The sequence below is a fragment of the Cricetulus griseus genome, chromosome 6, assembly GCF_003668045.3.
Source record: "Cricetulus griseus strain 17A/GY chromosome 6, alternate assembly CriGri-PICRH-1.0, whole genome shotgun sequence".
NCBI lineage: Eukaryota > Metazoa > Chordata > Mammalia > Rodentia > Cricetidae > Cricetulus > Cricetulus griseus.
Window position 1 is genome coordinate 52919526 of NC_048599.1, and position 18477 is coordinate 52938002.

Here is an 18477-nt window from a genome sequence, read left to right on the forward strand (position 1 = left end):
TTGACATATCTTTGTAATTTTCTCTCTCTCTTTCTTTTTTTTGAGATAGGGTTTCTCTGGGTAAGCCTTAGCTGTCCTGGAACTAGCTAACTCTGTAGATCAGGCTGGCCTTGAACTCACAGACATCCGCCTGCCTCTGCCTCCCAAGTGCTGGGATTAAAGGTGGGTGCCACCACGGCCCAACTTGTAATTTTCTTAACAGGCACATGATTCTTCATTTATATTGCAAATATTTTTCCTCTTGGTATTATTATTATTACTATTATATAAGGTCTCACTATGTAGACTCAGAGATCCACTTGCCTCTGTCTCCTGAGCTCTGGGATTAAAGCCGTGACCACCATGCTTGGTCTTGGGGTACTTTCTTTTTTTTTTCATTTTTTATTTGAGTTAGAAACAAGATTGTTTTACATGTCAATCCCAGTTCCCTCTCCCCCCACAACTAAAACTCTACCTATCACATATCCTTTCTGCTCCCCAGGGAGGGTGAGGCCTTCCATAGGGGGTCTTCTGGGTCTGTCATATCCTTTGGGATAGGGCCTAGGCTCATCCCTTGGGGTACTTTCCTAACTTCTAATCTACACTTAACATTTTTTGGTCAGAATTTTCTAACAAATTTCCAGGCACTTTATGGAGGTGAATGTTTCCTTTCACCAATGCAGGTAAATTCCCATCATACAATCTTGTGTCTGTTCTCGGTATTTACAGGTTTACAGTTGAGATGTGCTTGCTCAGCAAGGCTTAGTCTTACCCTCAATTCAGTACTGACAGTCTTTGGTTGTGATCTGTAGATGTACGCAGACCCACAAAGACTCTCAGTCATCTAAAGTATACATCCCGGCTGATGTCAGCGAGGGAAGGCACTACCTCATTTTGGTTTTTATGCTCTAAGCACTTGTTTAAGCCAAGTGTAGTGGTTTATATCTACAGCTCTAATACTTGGGAGGCTGAGCCAGGAATCACAAGAGTTCAAGACCACACTGGGTTACATAGTGAGTTTGGGGACAGCCTGGGCTGCCTAGTCAAATTGTCTCACAAAATGAAGACCAAACAAACAGAAACCTTAAGTGTCCTTTTGTGGTACATTTAGTGCCATTTTTTCATGTTTTTGGTGGTTGTGCTGTTTAAAATAGTCCCCAAGCATTGGTACTAAAGTGATGTGTAGTTTTTCTAAGTGAAAGAAAACTGTGAAGTGCCCTCATGAGAAAAGACAGGTTTATAAAAATATCCATCAAGTAAGAATTATAGTGCCATTGGCTGTGAGTTCAGTGTTAACAAAATATGCTATACTCAGTATCTTTCATCCAAAACCCACATAAAATAAGACTGTGGGTTGACTGAAGAAACTGCTGAGGCCCGAGGCTTGTTGGAAAGGAGACCTGGTGTTTCCTGTAGGAGTGATGGTTTGTTTTCACTGCTCCAACATCACAGCATCTTATTGAAGCATAATGACTGCCAATGGCCAGAACTGACCACACTCTCAGTCCTCTGCCACAGGACACCAGGTCACGTGCCCAGGGGACAGTAGGCTGAGTTTTAGAAAATGGAAATTTCCCCTGGAACTTGGTAGTCTCTTCAAAGTTTGCATCTCCCAGTTGTACCCTGAGTTATGAGACTGTCCTGACTTTTGCATGCACTTCATTAGACATTTTTAAAATTCAAAAGCAATATAGACGCTCGTGGAATGCAGACAATAAAGAACAGGGTGACTGAGAAATGAAAAACCTCCCTTCCAAACCCTGATACTGTACCCAACACTGCAGACGCCGAGAGTTGCCCGATTACTTTCCATGCTGATGGATTGCTGGATACCTACTACTTACCCCTCTTGTCCATCTTTAAAAATGAGCACCCCCTCTGCACCTGCCCTTCTGTTTCAGAATGAGCAAACTTGTGTGCTGTGTGCTGCATAGCATAAGCACACGGATCACTTATCAGCATCAGTTATCACCTAGGAGCAAAGTGACAAGTAATGCACTGAGCCAGGATAGTTGGTGATGGGATCAAGGCCCCGACTTTTCTTTGTTTTTGTTTCCAAAACTAAAACAAATATCTGCACACAAGAAGAGGGCACCAGATCTCATAATGATGGTTGTGAGCCACCATGTGGTTGCTGGGAATTGAGTTCAGGACTCTGGAAGAGCAGTCAGTGCTCTTAACCTCTGAGCCATCTCTCCAGCTCCCATATATAGTATTTTTTAAAATGATTTATTTGCATTGGTGTTTGCCTACATGTGTGTCTATGTAAGGGTGTTGGATTCCCTGGAACTGGAATTACAGACAGTTGTGAGCTGCCTTGTGGGTGCTAGGAATTGAACTCGGGTCTTCTAGAAGAGCAGCCAGTACTCTTAACCACTGATCCATCTCTCCAGCCTCCATATATAACTTTTAAAGTTAAGATGAATTGGAAAATCTACTACATAGTTTGCTTCTAACAGAATTTGATGCTAAGAGAACATTTGAAATTGCTCAGCATGCTGTGTCTTGTCCTTGCCCTAATCTGGAAACCTGTGTTAGAAAACACTGTCTGTATCCGCAGGCTGGCCCATGAACTGTTGACTCTTTTCAAGATGATATAATGTCTGTTTTCCTTTGTTTTGTCCTTGTCCACAAGCAGTCCAGAATCTCAGAACAAACCAAAAGCGCACACCATGCTAAGCTGCTTGCACCCTCAGGATGCATGCCTGTGTGCATTGCCTCACACTTGTGTGGAGCATGTCCCTGACACGATGCATGGCTTCATGCATTGCTCTGCACTCATGTGGAGTCTGTCCCTGACACAAACACACACAGGACTGCTCATTAGAAGTTTTCCATCGTGTCCAAGAATAGGCAGCACCAAGGCCAACTACAAGTATTAGTCACTGTCTGGACACAATTTCCTCAGGCCCTTTCTGGCAACAATGGGAGAGATGATGATTTGTGGGGGAACATTCTTTCCAGTCATTAGGTTTAGACTGAAGATTTTTTTACAAGATATGTTTGTGGTGCTAACTATAACTGTCATATGCAAATAGACATTCTTAAGTAGAGCTGCACTCCAACATACTGACTGGGGACTTGGGCAGCTATAGAGTTCTGCAGGTTGTCAACACCAATGATGTCACAGCATGGTGGAGTATCAGTTGCAGTTTGAGTTCAGTGCACTTCTTTTGGTGAGACCCTTCCATAAGGACCTGTAAACGATCCTTTGTTTTTAGCGAAATGAGGAGTGGTTTCTATGCAAAAGGTCCTTTGCATATCAAACACAATGCTGGTTTCTGTGGTTTATTTTCTGTGTTCATTTGCCATTAAATATATGACTTTTTACCAAAGTTCGGTCATAGAAAATGATAAACTATTTTTTGTAGATTTAAAAGTATTTATTTCAATTACGTGTATTTATACTATGAGTGTGTTTAACTTAAACGCCCCCCTTAAGTACATTACATGCATGTAGTGCCCATAGTGGCCAGAAGAGGGAGCCAGATCACTTGGAACTAGAGGTACAGGTCGTTGTGAGCTATCCTGTGGGTCATAGGAACTGAACTCAGAGTCCTCTGTAAGAGCAGCAAGTGCTCTTATTCTCTGAGCCACTTTACTTTACTTTGAGGCAAGGTCTCATTGAGTTGTATAGGCTTGTCTCAAACTTGCTGTGTAGCCCAGGCTAGCCTTAAACTCTCAACAATCTTCCTCCTCAAGTTCCTATGTCTGGATGTTGCACATTGTCCAGACAGCATTGCTGTGTCCTAGGGACCTTTATGGGCACTACAGAGATAGGGCAGTTAGACAAATTTGGAAAACGGAAAGATCTTTACATCCAATGCCAGTGCCTTGGAGTTTGTTGACTGAAAACACCCAAGCTTTGGAGTCAGATGGTCCTTGTTTCAAATCCCAGATCTACAACATTAACATTGTGGATTTGAATAAGTAATAGCTATTCTCAAAATCCAATTTGGGGACCTGTGTAATTAAAATAATGAAAATAAAATAACACCATGTAAAGCCCTTAACAAGTGCTTGTTACAATAAATGAGAATAATACAATAATTATTGCCACCATGAGCCTCAACAGCACTGTGTTCTCATGCACCTGTATTTACCTGGTGCACCTGTATTCTCCTCATGCACCTGTGTTCTCATGCACCTGTGTTCTCCTCATTCACCTGTGGTCACCTGTGTTCTCCTGGTGCACCTGTGTTCTCGTGGTGCACCTGTGTTCACCTGGTGCACCTGTGTTCTCGTGGTGCACCTGTGTTCTCATGCACTGGTGTTCTCATTCCCAATGCTCCTGGTTTGGAACAACACTGTCTTTAGGACCCTGGGAAGCTGCTGTAGGACGAACTCCACTGTGTTTTATTTTCATCCCTTCTATAGTTCAGACAGGTAAATGATACTGACCACAGCAGGGCTATTTAACACTGCCAAGCTAAAATGTTTGCTAAGAGGAATATCTAGGTGCAGTAAATTTATAAATTAAATAACTTATAAACTAGCATAAAATGAAAATTAGCTGGGCAGTGGTGGCAGTGCTCGGGAGACAGAGGCAGGATGAGCTCTGTGAGTTTGAGGCCAGATTGATCTACAAAGCAAGTTCTAGGACAGCCAGAACTGTTACACAGAGAAATCCTGTCTCAAAACACAAAAACAAAAACCAACAAACAATAACTACAAAAAAAAGATAAAAAGAAAAATGATAAAAGCTAAATGTTAAAAGGGGGCATAATTTAAAACTTCTGTTGTAGCTTTTTAAAAAAAGTTTAGAAACATTGTAGAGGTTATTTATGAGCCAGGTTGAGCATAAGCTTTTTCATGTTTAACATGAAGTCCCTGGAAAAGAAGAGACCCTGTCCATAGTTGTTGAAGCAGTTCCCAGAGGCTGATTCCACTTCCCACTGAAGAGGACACTCTTGTGCCTGGTAACCTTTCCTAGTGACAGAAGCCAATGACAATGTTTAAACTCACCTCTAACTTAGAGCCTTCCAGGCAGGACATTTGTTCTACAGTTGTTTAAACAGTGCCTTGAACATGGAAGGAAGAACGAATGGACTGAGGATTTGTGATATCTCTGTTTTTGTGTTTTAATTTTAGAGGCACCAGAAACTGTACAGCCAGGAGCCAGAGCCCAGTCCATGAGCTCATACTCTCTGCCACACATTAAGCAGCAACTATGGAGTGAAGAATGCTTCCACGGCAGGCTAAGCAGGGGGGCAGCAGAAAGACTTTTGGTGAAGGATGGGGACTTTTTGGTTCGAGAGAGTATGACATCTCCTGGCCAGTATGTGTTGAGTGGACTACAAGGTGGCCAGGCGAAGCACCTCCTCTTGGTGGATCCTGAAGGCAAGGTATGACTGTGTTAGATGTCACACTTTGTATCTACACGTGGTAGTCAGTAGAGGTCAAGGCTAAGTGTTTACTTTTCCTTGAGCCATACGGCCAGAACTAGTGCTGTGATTAGAACTTGAAGCCACCCTGGAGCATGACACGGAAGACAGCCTCTTTCTGCCCTTTTCAATTCAACTCAACAGGACAAACCTGTAGTTGTAGCAGACTCCTGTAGGTAAGACCATAGCCAAGTCACAGCAACGCAGAGTTAAGTGACATAAAGAATACAACACAGTTTTAAAAACGATACTAAGAATTGTGGCTTTTTTAAGCATTAAGAAAATTGACAAACTTTTAGCTAAGACACACATAAAATAGGAAATACACCATAATTGGTATCCTGTAATTAAGATTATAAAAGATTTCTATATTCAACTATATGCCAACAAATTGAATAAACTAGAAGAAATGGACAGGTGTCTAAAACCACATCATACCCCAGGATTGAATCACAAGGAAATGGAGAATCTAAACACAATAAAATTGCTAGGAAGGTGGACTAAGTAGTTAAAACTCCCCCACCAGAGAAAGGCTTTTGACCAAGTGGCTTTAATGGTAAATGATGTCTGGTGTCTAAAAAATGAGCCCTGGCCCTTTCTCAAGCTCATGTTGAAAGCGACAGTTGAACTCATCTTTTGAGGTGAGTGTTATCTGGACACCAGGGCCATATAGTGGTTCTTCTCACCTCAAATGACCCAGTCAAACAATCCCTCACAGGTGTGCCCATCTGCTTGGGTTTTAGCTGATTCCAGATGTAGTCAAATTGACAACCGAGATTAGCCATCAGAAATGGGAAGAAGAAAAATTGCACGATCATTTCCATGAATGTAGAAAAGGCATTTGACAGAATTCCACACCCTTTCATGATGGAAACACACACACACACACACACACACACACACACACACACACACACACACATGCACATGCACACGTGTAAGAAAATGGGAAGAAATTAATAGTAATAAAATTACAAAAATATTAATAGAAAGGACATAGTAAATGCCATATAGGAAGAATTCACAGCAGACAGCATTTTTATGCAAAATTAGTTGAATTTCAACACACAAATGACAACTATCCAGAAGGAAATGAAGAAAACAGTTACATTTATAATGGCACCAATAGTAAAAAGGTACTTAGGAGTAAACTCAACCAAGAAGAAGAAATACAGCCAGGAGGGGGTGGCACACACCTTTAATTCCTCAGGAGGCAGAGTCATGTGTATCTCTGAGAGTTTGAGGCCAGCCTGGTCTACAGAGTGAGTTCCGGGACAGGCAGGGCTGTCTCAAACCCTATCTCAAAACCCAAAAGACAATAAAATAGCAACGAAGTATTTCTGCAGAGAGAAACTATAAAACACTGATGAAAGGAACTAAAGAAGATGCACATAAACTGAAAGATGCCTCCTTCATGTGTTAGAAGGCTAAGCATTATTAAAATGTTCACACCACCTAAAGCAATGTACACTTGCAATTACAATACTTATAAAGCTCCTCATGGCATTTTATAGACATGGGAAATCCTCAAATTCGAAGTCAACTGATATAAGAAGTCTTGATAACCAAAACACTTTGTTTTGGAAAAATAATAAAGCTGAAGACCTCAAAACATGTTACAGCACTATATTAATCAAAACAGTAGTGTGACATAAAGTTAGACAACTAGACCAATGGACAGTATAATGGACCCAGGAATAAATTCATGTGTGCAGTCAAGTGATCTTTAAGAAGATCACTGAGTCTTCTCAAGACAAACCTTGGAGAAAGGATGCTCTCCAAATGCTGATGGGACACACAGTACACTCGTGAAGAGGGATGAACCTGGATTCTTACACTACTAACAAAACAAAAGTTAACTCAAAATGGGCCAAAGACTCAATTGTAAGATGGGAAACTACAAAGCTCCCAGGAGAAGGCTCAGGGGAGCGCTTCCATAACCATGGCCTTATTAACTATTTATTTGTTCTATGAGATTTCCGGAAGCCAGGTAATTGTGGTACCAGCCTTTAATCCCAGCATTTGGGAGGCAGAGGCAGGAGGATCTTTCTGAGTTTGAGGCCAGCCTGGTCCATAATGTGAGTTCCAGGACAGCAAGGACTGTTATACAGGGAAATCCTGTCTCGTAAAACTAAAAACCAACCAGCCAACCAGCCAAACAAACAAACAAGCAAACAACTCCTCCAAGAGAAAGATTGCCAGAATACAAACGTCAAAATCCAGATAAGTGGGTCTGCACTACACTAAGTGTTCTGCACTACCAAGTTAATAGTAAACCCACAGAATGAGGTAAACGTTTGCAATGGAGTTGATATCTAAAACACATAAGGAAATCCTGCAACTCAAGACAAAACAAAACAAAACATCCCTCCAGGACGAGCCATTTCTATAGAGAAGGCACGCATCTGATTGACAGATGGTGAAAAAGCGCCCGGCATTTCTAATCAACACGAAATGGGAATCAACACCTCAGTGACTGACCGCCTCAAGTCTACTAAGCTGGCTATTATCCAACCCTGAACACAGAAAACAGCTTGAAAGTCACTCAGAAACTTTAAAATACAACGGTTGTGCAAAATCGAAGCTTTCTGGGCAGTTGTCTAGAGGAATGGAAATCACCATGCTCAGGAGAGCTCCACCTGTGCTCTCAACAGTGATATTCCCAACAGCCAAAAAGTGGAAATAATTGCAAAGTTTGTGGATGGCAGGAGAAATAAGAGATGCTGTACACATACAGAGGAACACTGTTTAACCATGTAAAGGACAGCCTGTCACATGCTGTCATATTCTCAAGGATGTTGAGAGCATTTTATTAAGTAAGAACCAGCCAGTCCCTGGACAAATGTCACATGACTCCAGTCAGATGATGTACCTTAGGAAGCCATACTTCTAAGAACACGAAATAGAATGATGGCTGCCACCATCTGGGGAAATGAGCTGTGGTTCTCAAAGTAGTGTAGTTTCAGTTGGAGAAAGTTTGAGTTGACTATCTACTTCACACAGGTTTTAAAAGCTTTTGTGGGTGGGGTTGCAGACACAAATGTTGCAGGGCCCCGACCAGTATATAAGGAAGTAGAAATGGGCAAATAATGGGGTGACCACAGGGTGTGGTTGACTCTGCTCAACTGAAAAAATAGCCACCACTCAATGATACCCAAGTGCTGCCATGCAGAGTAGGGACCGGTACGGCCAGATAGAGTTTTATGTGCACTCTCTTCATCTTCAACTTAGAATACTTTAAAACTTCTGGTTGAATGGCATCTGGTGCATTTGTCCAAGTGGCCAGTTGTGGTCTCTGTGCTAGGAAAGGTAACTTAACATCTGCAGGATTGATGAGAAAGCACAGTGGAGGGTGTGGGGCACACAGGGACAGTAACTGGTGCCTTAGGGTGGGAACTGTGAGTCCCTGGAGAACCATGGAGGAAGAGGAGACAGAATGAGTTGGAATTAATAACGCAGGAGGACTAATCAGCTAAACTGGAGCAGGAAGAGAGAAAAACTTCACTGAGGTTTGAAGGCCTTAGAGAATACACTCAAGTCCTTGTTTCCTTTTCCTTGTCTTGTGTGCTTACAAAACTAAAGATACTTTCTTTTATAGATCTAGTATAATACTCAAAATCAGGAAACTCAATTGTAGATATCATTAACTGACTTATAGTCCATATTCAAATTCTGCCCATTATTCCAATATGCTGAAACCAATATGGAGGCAGAACTCAGAATCCCTTGTAGGAAGAGTTATTAAGTAGGTGTGTGCTGGCTACAGGCCTTCTCTCTCCTGGAAGTTTGCACTATCCTCCACACAGGAACATGCTTGTGATCAAGTGACCAAGCTGGTGAAGCCCCATAGACAGTAAAGAATGCAGAGGGTAGGTGCATGCCAATGCTAGCAGAAATCCTACAAATCCATTTCCTTCAGCATGCAGACAGTGAATACCATGAAAGAGACATTTATGGGTTGGCTACTGTTAATGAAGCTTGCAGGAAGATGACACGATGCCTGTTGGGAAGGTCCTTGAGGAACCATCTTGGAGGAGACAGGGCTTGTATTGAGGCTCTAGGGAAAGGCAGGACTTCTCTAAGGGGCCAGCTTTTGTTGGAGATGGGGTAATGTGGGAGCATTCCATTCTCTGGAAGATAACTGTCACCCCGGTAATGTGCCTGTATAAATCACCTAGATATTTATACAGGACTTATCAAGCAACAGCACTGTGGAGAGGCTGATCATAGATTTGGGTTAAATGACAAGTGCCTGCCATTTTCTGAACTTCTAGGAACACTACTGTAAAAGGCTAATGGGGGAATAATAAACTTGTTTATGAATGAGGATAGAATTAAAAAACATCCTTTCTTTACTATGCAAAATAGCTACTCTAGGGATGCACCCCACCACCACCAAACTTGCTCAATTGTTTACATCTTTCAGAAGAACTGCTAATATTCAACCCAAATATATCTTTGCTTCCTTTTCCAGGTGAGGACCAAGGACCATGTGTTTGACAATGTTGGCCACCTTATCAAATACCATATGGATAACAGTTTGCCAATCATCTCTTCTGGAAGTGAAGTAAGCCTTAAACAACCAGTAAGAAAAGACAATAATACAAGACTTCTGCATTATAAGAAATGACAACTCTAGGCACTGTGGCAGTGATGTCAGAAGAATATCTTTTTTGTGTCAGAAACAATGACAAATTCAAACTTTTTCTCCAAACAAAACAGAACACAAACTGTGAAACACGTCTTTCTGAGACCACCATTGACTGTGTCTTTTATAAAACAGAGAACTAATAAAATACCCTCTGAATATGAAAATCAGAGAAGAATAATTTTGATCCATTTGAAAAGGAGTTATCCATATGCACGGAGGTCACTTTTTAGATGTCACATTGCATTGAATAAAAGCTAAAAGCACAATTACAATTTCATATGCTAAAGACAACTTAAACTGCTCAGGCAGTGGTATGTGCCTTCACCTTGATAATCTGGGAACATTTTCATATGGGGGAAGTTTGTTCCAAGTGTTTTCCTGTTCTATAGCTACAGAACCAGTTGCCAAAAAAGTTTTTCCTTGCTAAAAAAGCAAGAAGAAGTAATTTGACAAACGGTGTTAACTTTATTCCACTTTCTGTTTAGTAGCACTGTTTGCTGCCTTGCTAAATATGACACTGACATCAAATTCAGACTGTGTCTATGCTTGTGGAATGGAAGCAAGAGTCACTGATGACGTCATCATATGTCTCATTTGTGGATTAAAAGGTTGGGGCCCAAATTCACGGGCCAGTGTTCCTCAATCTTTGCTTTCTGAACTATTCATATGCAGCACGAGACAAACTCATGAGGCCAAATCTCTTGGTTATTTCTGATTTTGAGTACATGGATATAAAAGATGGCAAACAAAAGCAGTGTTCTTCATGCTCAGTCCACACTGGTTCCATTCTTAATCAGAGGACAGCATTTAAAGCATAGGCAACTTTCTTTTTGATTGGCTCCACTGAATCCTGGTGTCACCTCTATGTGTGTCCTATCTCTCTCTCTCTGCATGTGATCAGACAAAATGTAGAGTGGGGAAACACATGGAGTGAAGGGCTTGGAAAGGCCTGCCACAACACAGCACGATGGTTAAACTAGTGGTGAAATTAAGAATTCTCAGAGTTCTAGGCTCAGACTATTCATCACTGGGGCTCTTGGCAGGTTGCTAAATCCGTCTGGATCCAGTTTTCTTGTTTATAAGATGAGGGAGCTCAGAGGTGCATTCCAAGGTCCATTGCCATCCTAACATAGTTTTCCCTTTGTTAGAAGTTAATACTGATAAGAAGCTTGTGTAGTTAAGGGTAAACATTTAGGACTTGCCCTTTATTCTGTGTCTATACTCTACTGATAAAGGGTTTAAGCAAATCATCACTCACATAGTTTGACCCCAAGTGTTTCAGTATAAAGCAGGTAATGCTGATATAAGTGGATCTGGTTGTATTTAGTAATAGAAGAAATGCTTCAGTCAGTTCTTACTTGTATTTGCATATAAAGACATTGCCATTAGTGAGGGAGGGAGGGAGAGGAGAGAGAGAGAGAGAGAGAGAGAGAGAGAGAGAGAGAGAGAGAGAGATTGATCCTGAGTTTTCTGGATAGTTATAGCAATACCACTTCATTTTGGCTAAGTAGATACAACCTAACCTTTGTGATTATGATATATTGGTAAGTTTTAACTATAATATGGGATAGTTCTTTTGGATAGATATCATCAGAAATCAAGCCCATGGAAGTCTGACTTTTTTGTGTGTAAAGCTCACCATTTTATTTCTGCTGCCATTGGCTTCTTACATAGGTTTCCTTTCCACAGAAAGGAATGCTAGAAAATAATGGATATTTCATTGTTTCCCCATATATCTTAGGTCTTAAGTTTCTTCATAAAGGGATCGGTGTAGTGATAGGAACTTGTAGGCAGGCAACCTGCATCAGAGACAGGGCAGGACCATGGTCTCATTCCAGCTGATGAACACAGACTGGGTGGCAGGAGTCCCCGGTGCAGGGAGCACTGATGGTGTGAGCAGCACATGTGGGTAGTCACCACTGGACTAAAGTGGTGTCATAGCTAGGGAAGCAAATACTGCACTTTCAGATACTAAGGGCACTGTTCACACACACCCAAAAGATGCAAGAGATGTCTGCATGCTATTTTAATTTCATATTCTCAATCTCTATTTTAAAATGGTGGTTTATTTGCCTATAAATATGTCTGTAAATGACTTTTCTAAAAAATAAATGATTATTGCTTTGTGACAGCTGACAACACATGTGTGGTATTTGGGACTTGGAAATTTTATCATATGTGTGGTGGATCATTGTCTTGGCAGGAACAGATGGCTCACTCAAACTGGGTAATTTGAGGAGAGGTTATTAAAGGGAATTTAAGGTATGGTTAAAGTATAGCGAAACCACAGGTAGAATGCAGGTGCTCTAGGGCCCAGTAAAAGGGAGAGCCATATGGCTGCATGTAGGAGCTGTGGACGGTCTTGGGCTGGGGGGCAGGTCACAACTGACCCTGGTGATGCAAAAGAGAGGTTTAGCCACAAGCATTAAGAACCTGATTTTCTCTTGCTGTCTCTTATCTGCTAGAATTCTTTACTGACTGAGTTTATGAAGGCAGAGTGAAGGAGCTTGTTGATATTTTCTTTAAGAGTGGGCTTCCCAGGGCATAGCAGAGTGATTCCAGGGAAAGCAGGGTCCCCTCCTGGGGTTCTTAGTCTCCTTAGTAACAGAATCTAAGAATGAACTCAAACAGAAGTTTGAGGACAACTGTATGAGAGTTCAAAGAAAAAACCCCAGGCAGGGTAGGCAAGCTGTAAATCCCGGTAGCTGCCCAGAGGAGGAGAAAAAGCCATGATGTTCCAGTTAAGCTGGAGTACAGGCCAACTATATGATGGACCATCAGCCAGATGGAAGGGAGGGGAGCTTGAGAGAAAAAGTGAAAAAAGCTCAATGTCCCAGAGAAAACATATGTGGGTTCTGGCCAGCATCCCAAAGCAACAGATGAGAAGAAAAGGGGGGAATTTACACCTGCTTGAATGAGGGCTCACAAAGACAGGTAGACCCAACAGAACTTCCCGGCAGCTCTAGATTGAGTATGCTAGGGGACAGAAATTCCGGAAGGAAAAGTACACGTCTCAACAAAGAGCAAATTATTCCTCTTACATCTTACCATTGTCACTATACAGTATTCCACTGTGCACCTCAGCATGAGACACTAGACATAGTTTGGTAATGAAGCGTGCTCAAGGCACATTCTCATTGGCAGATTACCTTGTCTCGACTTCAACAAATGCCATTTACCGGAATGCCTTTTGTGAATCCTTTTCTGGACCCAGCATCTTCCTTTATTTGTCCATTCCTTCCATTTAGTCACTAAACAAGTCAACGGTTGAGCGCCTAGCATGGGCCATGAAGCAGAAGCATGATGATAAATGTTCAAGCAAATACCTCAAGACGTTGACCCAGTGAAACAGCATACAGTAACTGACTGTAACAGAATAGACATCCAGTATGCACATTGTGGGCGGTGGCAGCAAAATACAGTTCCGCTAAGTGACGGGTGTCCTGAGGGCTATAGAAGCGAAAAACAACACAGGTGAAACAAAAGCAATCCTGGAACTGTTGGAAGTTCAGCCTTGGGATTTCACTGTTTCTCGGGACCAAGCTCTCATTCTGCATCGGATTCCCCAGCATTACAAAGACCGGATGGCAGCCGGCAGAGCAAAACTAGCCAGGTTTGGAAGAGCCCTGGACAAGTACTTTACTCCACATGGTACACATGCGACGGGTTTAAAAGGATGTGGTAACCTACGCCACCAAGTTCTTGGTATTCTTTGGGATCCTTCTTACCAAAGAAGTCAGAGACAGTAATTGCTACAGAACTCAGGGGCTACAACCTGTGACCAAGCCAGGTCCTGCCACCCTCCTCAATAAGCCAATTAAGAGAGACAAATTAAAAGTGGAAAGCAAAAGTGAGATTTATTCAATGTGGTTGGGACCTCCTAGCTCAACGATAGAATGGGACTTAGTGATAGCTAACATACAAGGGAATTCAAGTTTGTAGTAAAGAGGATGATACCCGAGAGCACCTGCAGTCTTATCAGAAAAGAAACACAAATTTAAACAAGTCAAGTCTGAAGATGAGGCCAAAGCCGGTAGTGGGAGGAAACATCTAAGAGTTTATGGGGGCCAAACATAGTGTGCTAGTTGACTCTCCTCCGAAAAGGGCAGAAGCTCCGCCGTATCTAGGCAACCGGAAGCCCGCCCTCTCAGAAGGCTTTTGTGATTGGCTTACGACTTCCCCAATGGGGGCGACGAGAAGCTTCCCGCCGCCACTGGCGCCCTCTTCGAACAGCCGCGCTCTAGCAACTGCGGGCGACCTCTCAACCGACCATGTGGGAGGCGGGCCTTCCGCCCTGTCGCTCCGCCCAGCCGGCCGGCCTATCAAGCTGCGGCGGCGATTGGAGGAGGCGGCTGCTCATCGAGTGGCGGGGTTCGCGGGCTAGGTTGTATCGGGAAGGTGCTCGCAGGTTGGAAGTAGGGGTTAGCGGGTTGCTGGAGTGCGCTTCGGTGACTGTAGTCTCACGGCCGAGTGGGCTGCTGTGGGATCGGGAGCCGCCCTTCGAGTCTCCTGCACCGGGACGACTGTGCACGCTGGCTCCCTGCCTGGCCGTCGGTCCCGGCGCTGCACCCGCAGACCAGTGCGCGCCCCGGGATCCTGGGTGCCGGGCCCAGCTCTCGGGTAAGGGCGCTGCGTGAGTACGGCTAGGTGGAGGGAGCTTCCTGTGTCTTAGATAGTTGCTGTCCTCTGCCCTCCCTGGTTTGTCCAAGCTGTTGCCGGTACCACGGATCGCAAGGGGTTGTCACCATTTGTGTCTACGGCTGTTTGCCCCCACCTCCAGTGCTTCTTCGTGCCCTTTGTAGTCAGAGCAGCGCGCTTGGAAAAGTGTCTACCTGTTGCGTTCTGGCTGTTTCCGTTCTTGTAAGAGAAGTTAGCGTGGTTTCCTAACTCCCAGGGTACTTACACTTAGTTCTTGTAGCCATGAATTTTAGTGTGACTGAAGCCGAATCTCACTTTATAGCTTTACAATACGTGATTGTTTTCATGTAAATAAAGGCTGAAGTTTGAAGCCACTAGCGAAGGATAGTAAGAGCACCCTGGAAGTGCGCAGAATGGCCTTTTGATGGAGCTGGCATCTAGAGGAGGGCGGAGTTCTCATCTCCGAGGAGATGTCAGGTTTCCCACAGGCCGTTACGGTTACGGTCACTCCTTTCTCACACCTTGTTTCATTAGTAAAGAAATGGAAGCAGTTTAAGATTGCACAACTGCCAGAGTCCAGATTCTTGAATGAGGACCTTCAGTGCTTAGTTGCTTACAGCCATATTGCATCCTCTAAAGTAAGGTCTATCTAAAAGATCTTGTCTACTGCAGCTGGAGAGATGGTTCAGCAGTTAAGAGCTTGTCATTGCTCTTGAAAAGGATGCGAGTTCATTTCTTAGCACCCACGTTATATAGGTCACCTGTGATTCCAGCTCTACTAAGGGTTGCACAGGACCCAGTAGCTATATTTACTCCAATTACAAAAAATATTTTTGAAAAAGAAAATGTGCATTAAAGTTTGGTCACAAAAGCAAGATTCTGGAAATCTTTATCCCTTTGTAAGTAGCTATGTATATGAGATGTGTGTCTGCATCTGTGTGTATTTGTATATATAAATATGGCTATGCCAGTGTCATGCCATAGGTATAGAGGTCAGAGAGCAACTTGTGGTGTCAGTCCTTGGTTTCACCTTGTTTGAGGCAGTTCCTGTTGTGGTTCTAGTGTGCAGGGCGAGCTAGCTGGTCCATGACCTGGACAGTTTCTTGTCTGTGCCTCCCATCTCCTCATTGAGGCTGAATTACAGATGACTGTGCTGTGTGTCTGGCTGTAATGTGGATTCTGAGGATTTGAACTCAGGTCTTCACACTCAAATGGCAAGAATTTTGGTGCACTGAGCCATCTCCTGAGCCCAAGATCATGTTAATGTTAAATGAGCATTTATATCTTTCTAAAATGAATTCTCATGTGTATTTTCCCATCTTAAGTTGTCATCTTCTCATTTTCTTGGAAAAATGTTTTTTATTTATTTGAATTAGAAACAAGACTGTTTTATATGTCAATCCCAGTTCCCTCTCTCTCCCCTCCTCCCCTACTAGCCCCCCTTCCAACTAAAACCCTACCTATCACATATTGGAAAAATGTTTATTGATACTTTTTATTAAGTGTGTTATAAGTAGCTTTACAATTTTTGTAATTTTATCTCTTGACTTCTTCGTTTTTTCTTGTTAGTTTGATTGTTTGTTTTTTGAGACAGGGTTTCTCTGCCTGTCCTGGAACTCGCTATATAGACCAGGTTGGTCTCAAACTCAAAGAGATCTCTGCCTGCCTCTGCCTCCTGAGTGCTGGGATCAAAGGCGTGTGCCACCACTGCCTGGCACTCTTGACTTTACTAATGTATTTTGTGATACATACTATTTGACTTATGACTGATGTCTTTTGCTTTATAGAGTTTGAAAAAAATGTATTTTTATTTTGTGTGTATGGGCATTTTGCCTGCAAGAATATCTTTGTATCACTTGCATGCCTGGTGCCTGTGGAGGACAGAAATGGACCTCCTTTCTCCTGGAACTGGAGTTACAGAGGGTTGCAAAATGCTATGAAGAAACATGTGCTCCTGACCATTGAGACAACTCTCCAGTCTCCAGAAGGATCTTTTTTCTTCCTGGAGGATGCCTTTGTCTCAACTTTGTCCCGAACCTTTAGGGTGATAGGTTAAAGTGTATCTCTGCTTCCATCATCTGAGATTGCCTAAGCGTGACTTGGAGCAATGAACTGAACCCAGAGATGTGAGAGAAGTGTTTTCTCCTCACCTCATCAGACATCTTAGGTCAGCATATTCTGATCTTTCTTTTACGAGACATAAAGGGAATTCCAGCAGAGGCTGGGTCGAGATGAGGCCTCCTTTCCCAGTGAGATTGTGCATGAGTGCTTTATGCCATGTCAGGTTAAATGCACAAATTTTGTGTTCACATTTTTTTTTTGTTGTTTGTTTTTTTGTTTGTTTTTCGAGACAGGGTTTCTCTGTGTAGCTTTGGAGCCTATCCTGGCACTCTCTCTGGAGACTAGGCTGGCCTTGAACTCACAGTGATCCGGGTGCTGGGATTAAACGAGTGCACCACCAACGTCCGGCCTTGTGTTCACATTTTAACAGCTATAAAATAGTCTGTAATTTAAAAGTAGGGTTGTGTCCTGTTTGAATTGGTTTCTTTTTCTTAGTGTAAAATGGGACTGCATCGTATAATCTGTGTGTCTTAGAGCTGATAAAGGGCGTTTTCTTTTTGTACAGGGCTACCAGTTAGGAGGTTTGTGATGTAGTTCACAACTGTTACCTAAAGGGAGTTATATTCTTATGGCAAAATGCTTTTGTGTTGCTGGCTCCATATGCTTCTTAGGCAACTCAGTTTAATGACTTTTTACAGCCTGGAAGTTGTAGTGAATGAGTTGTGGCTCAGACCACACAAAAGTATGTGGGGAGCCTAGTTTGAAGACAGTGTTAGCCAGGCCACTGGTAGCACATACTTAAATTTTTTCCCTTTTGGTCAGAATTATTCAGCATTTTGCAATGTAGGGACTTTAGGTTCCCATGTATAATTGAGACAATTAGAAACCTGCCCAGGATTAGTTGTTGCTTCCCTGGGAACTTTTGTATTATAGCCTCATGCTGGCACAGTCCACAGCCTTCTCATCTGTCCTGTAGTATTTTGCCAGACCCTGATTGCCAAAAAGGGAGTTCTAGAACCCTAAGCTTTTTGGTGTGTGAAGAGTTTCTGGGTAACAATCACTAGCTTGGAATTGAGGAGTTCCTTTTTCAAATACGTGGAGTTTGTGGGATACTGAGCAGAGAGAGTCTTGAGGATCCTTTCTGCATTCAATCACAAACCAGAGGCTTCACTTTTGCTAATTCTTAAAGTTTCTGTTTTTGGTCTGTCTAGTTTGTTAGCATTTTAAGATTTTGTTTGCAGACATCTTACTGTTGTAAATACCGTCTATCCACTTGGGAAACCTGGCCACTGTTTTGATGATTCTTTGCATTTTTTCCTTTGCTATGAATTGCTGTCATATGGCTTTTGTTTTTGTTTATTTGTGTGTGGAATTCTCCCTCTACCCTCAGCAGGACCATGTCATTGGAGTTTGGCAGTGTTGCACTGCAGACACAAAATGAAGACGAAGAATTTGACAAAGAAGACTATGAAAGGGAAAAAGAGGTAAGTTACTTGGAAGAAAGCCCCTGGACCCAGTGTTCAACAACTGATCATGGTTATGTCATTTTGTGTCATTTTGAAGGAATTTATAATTCATTAAACTTCAACAAAGCAAAGCCAGATTAGTACTAGAATTTTAATGATAGGGAATGGGGGCTGGAAAGATGGCTGTATGTATGGCATCTGGGGACCCATCTTTCCTACTCCCATCACTCCCTTCATTTTGCAGCTGCAGATTGATCCAGAAATTAGCCTTGTTTTGTTAGTTTCAGTGCACATTTTT

At 42.6% G+C, this 18477-nt stretch overlaps 2 protein-coding genes across 10 annotated transcripts in view; both read left to right on the top strand.

Moving 5' to 3' along the window:
- Window positions 1-12150, top strand: part of Shc4 (SHC adaptor protein 4) — a 100685-nt gene extending 88535 nt beyond the window's left edge. Inside the window, exons 11-12 of the mRNA XM_027421953.2 lie at window positions 5071-5324; window positions 9838-12150. Coding sequence (XP_027277754.1) covers window positions 5071-5324; window positions 9838-9993 — 410 coding nt within the window. The 3' untranslated portion in view covers window positions 9994-12150. The remainder of the gene's footprint in view (window positions 1-5070; window positions 5325-9837) is intronic.
- Window positions 12151-14373: 2223 nt separating this feature from the next.
- The window catches only part of Cep152 (centrosomal protein 152), a 72884-nt gene continuing 68780 nt past the window's right edge, over window positions 14374-18477 (top strand). For 6 of the 9 annotated variants that reach the window (XM_027421963.2, XM_027421955.2, XM_027421958.2 and 3 more), the window contains exons 1-2: window positions 14375-14634; window positions 18104-18197. In XM_027421963.2, coding sequence (XP_027277764.1) covers window positions 18111-18197 — 87 coding nt within the window. In that variant the 5' untranslated portion in view covers window positions 14375-14634; window positions 18104-18110. Of the gene's footprint in view, window positions 14635-18103; window positions 18198-18477 lie in introns of all 9 variants that reach the window. The other 3 variants (XM_027421962.2, XM_027421960.2, XM_027421956.2) reach the window with 2 other exon arrangements.